The sequence below is a fragment of the Malus sylvestris genome, chromosome 16 (assembly GCF_916048215.2).
Source record: "Malus sylvestris chromosome 16, drMalSylv7.2, whole genome shotgun sequence".
NCBI classification, from domain to species: domain Eukaryota; kingdom Viridiplantae; phylum Streptophyta; class Magnoliopsida; order Rosales; family Rosaceae; genus Malus; species Malus sylvestris.
Window position 1 is genome coordinate 12,685,755 of NC_062275.1, and position 2,500 is coordinate 12,688,254.

At 38.1% G+C, this 2,500-nt stretch overlaps 2 protein-coding genes across 2 annotated transcripts in view; both read left to right on the plus strand.

Annotated features, from left to right (window-relative positions):
- LOC126608286 (DNA-directed RNA polymerase subunit beta) overlaps nucleotides 1-2,500 on the plus strand; it is a 14,668-nt gene that overhangs the window by 11,906 nt on the left and 262 nt on the right. Inside the window, exon 1 of the mRNA XM_050276150.1 lies at nucleotides 1-2,500. This exon is cut by the window's left edge and continues 11,906 nt beyond it; it is cut by the window's right edge and continues 262 nt beyond it. The gene's annotated coding sequence lies outside the window, so the exon portion shown is untranslated.
- The window catches only part of LOC126608289 (DNA-directed RNA polymerase subunit beta'), a 3,640-nt gene that overhangs the window by 878 nt on the left and 262 nt on the right, over nucleotides 1-2,500 (plus strand). The window contains exon 1 of the mRNA XM_050276153.1: nucleotides 1-2,500. This exon is cut by the window's left edge and continues 878 nt beyond it; it is cut by the window's right edge and continues 262 nt beyond it. Within this exon, the coding sequence (XP_050132110.1) occupies nucleotides 1-424 (424 nt within the window). The 3' untranslated portion in view covers nucleotides 425-2,500.

Sequence of the window (2,500 nt, forward strand, 5' to 3'; positions counted from 1 at the left end):
TGTATTAACGAGTGGAAATCGTCGAGGTATTTGTGCAAATAGGTATAATCCATGTAATCGCAGAAATTATCAAAATAAAAGAATTGATGATAATAACTATAAGTATACGAAAGAACCTTTTTTTTGTAATTCCTATGATGCAATTGGAGCTTATCGGCAGAAAAGAATCAATTTAGATAGCCCTTTGTGGCTCCGGTGGCGACTAGATCAACGCGTTATTACTTCAAGAGAAACTCCCATCGAAGTTCACTATGAATCTTTGGGTACCTATCATGAGATTTATGGGCACTATCTAATAGTAAGAAGTATAAAAAAAGAAATTATTTGTATATACGTTCGAACCACAGTTGGTCATATTTCTCTTTATCGAGAAATCGAAGAAGCTATCCAAGGGTTTTGCCGAGCCTACTCATATGGTACCTAATCATATGGTATCTAAACTAAGTAATTCTATGACACCCGTGTCATTTTGGGTTTCTCCAGTTCACCTAGGACTATAGTTCCTGAATTTCTATGCGAATCAAGATCGAGAAAAGGAAGTTTTCCAATCATTGACTCAAACCCATTGTCGAACCCCACTCAGCGGAATAGGGAGGTACTTATGGCAGAACGGGCCAATCTGGTCTTTCACAATAAAGTGATAGATGGAACTGCTATTAAACGACTTATTAGTAGATTAATAGATCACTTCGGAATGGCATATACATCACACATCCTGGATCAAGTAAAAACTCTGGGGTTCCGACAAGCCACTGCTACATCCATTTCATTAGGAATTGATGATCTTTTAACAATACCTTCTAAGGGGTGGCTAGTCCAAGATGCTGAACAACAAAGTTTTATTTTGGAAAAACACCATCATTATGGAAATGTACACGCGGTAGAAAAATTACGCCAATCTATTGAGATATGGTATGCTACAAGTGAATATTTGCGACAAGAAATGAATCCTAATTTTAGGATGACCGACCCCTTTAATCCAGTCCATATGATGTCCTTTTCGGGAGCTAGAGGAAATGCATCCCAAGTACACCAATTAGTAGGTATGAGAGGATTAATGTCGGATCCACAAGGACAAATGATTGATTTACCTATTCAAAGTAATTTACGTGAAGGACTGTCTTTAACAGAATATATCATTTCTTGTTACGGAGCCCGAAAAGGGGTTGTGGATACTGCTGTACGAACATCGGATGCTGGATATCTTACACGCAGACTTGTTGAAGTAGTTCAACACATTGTTGTACGTAGAACAGATTGCGGCACCATACGAGGCATTTCTGTGAGTCCTCAAAATGGGATGATGCCGGAAAGAATTTTTATACAAACATTGATTGGCCGTGTATTAGCGGACGATATATATATAGGCCCCCGATGCATTGCCGTTCGAAATCAAGATATTGGGATTGGACTTGTCACTCGATTCATAACCTTTCAAACACAACCAATATCTATCCGAACCCCCTTTACTTGTAAGAGTACATCTTGGATCTGCCGATTATGTTATGGCAGGAGCCCCACTCATGGCGACCTGGTCGAATTGGGAGAAGCTGTAGGTATTATTGCGGGTCAATCTATTGGAGAACCGGGCACTCAACTAACATTAAGAACTTTTCATACCGGTGGAGTGTTCACAGGGGGTACTGCAGAACATGTACGAGCCCCTTCTAATGGAAAAATAAAATTCAACGAGGATTTGGTTCATCCCACACGTACACGTCATGGGCACCCTGCTTTTCTATGTTATATAGACTTGTATGTAACTATTGAGAGTGAAAATCTTATACATAACGTGACTATTCCACCCAAAAGTTTGATTTTAGTTCAAAATGATCAATACATAGAATCAGAACAAGTGATTGCTGAGATTCGCGCGGGAGCATATACTTTAAATTTTAAAGAGAGGGTTCGAAAACATATTTATTCTGATTCAGAGGGAGAAATGCACTGGAGTACTGATGTATACCATGCGCCGGAATTTACGTATAGTAATGTACATCTTTTACCAAAAACAAGTCATTTGTGGATATTATCAGGAGGTTCGTGCAGATCCAGTGCAGTCCCTTTTTCACTCCACAAGGATCAAGATCAAACGAACGTTCATTCTCTTTCTGCTGAAGGAAGATATATTTCTAGCCTTTCAGTAAATACAGTAAATAATGATCAAGTGAAACACAACAGTTTGAATCTTTCTGGTAAAAAAGAAAGTAGTATTCCTGATTATTCAGAATTTAATCGAATCATATATACGGGTCATTGTAATCTCATACTTCCTACTATTCTCCATGATAATTCTGATGTTTTTTTATTGACAAAGAGGCGAAGAAATAGATTCATCATTCCATTCCAATCGATTCAAGAACGAGAGAAAGAACTAATGCCCCGTCCCGGTATTTCGATTGAAATACCCATAAATGGTATTTTTCGTAGAAATAGTATTCTTGCTTATTTCGATGATCCTCAATACAGAAGAAAGAGTTCGGGAATTACTAAATATGGA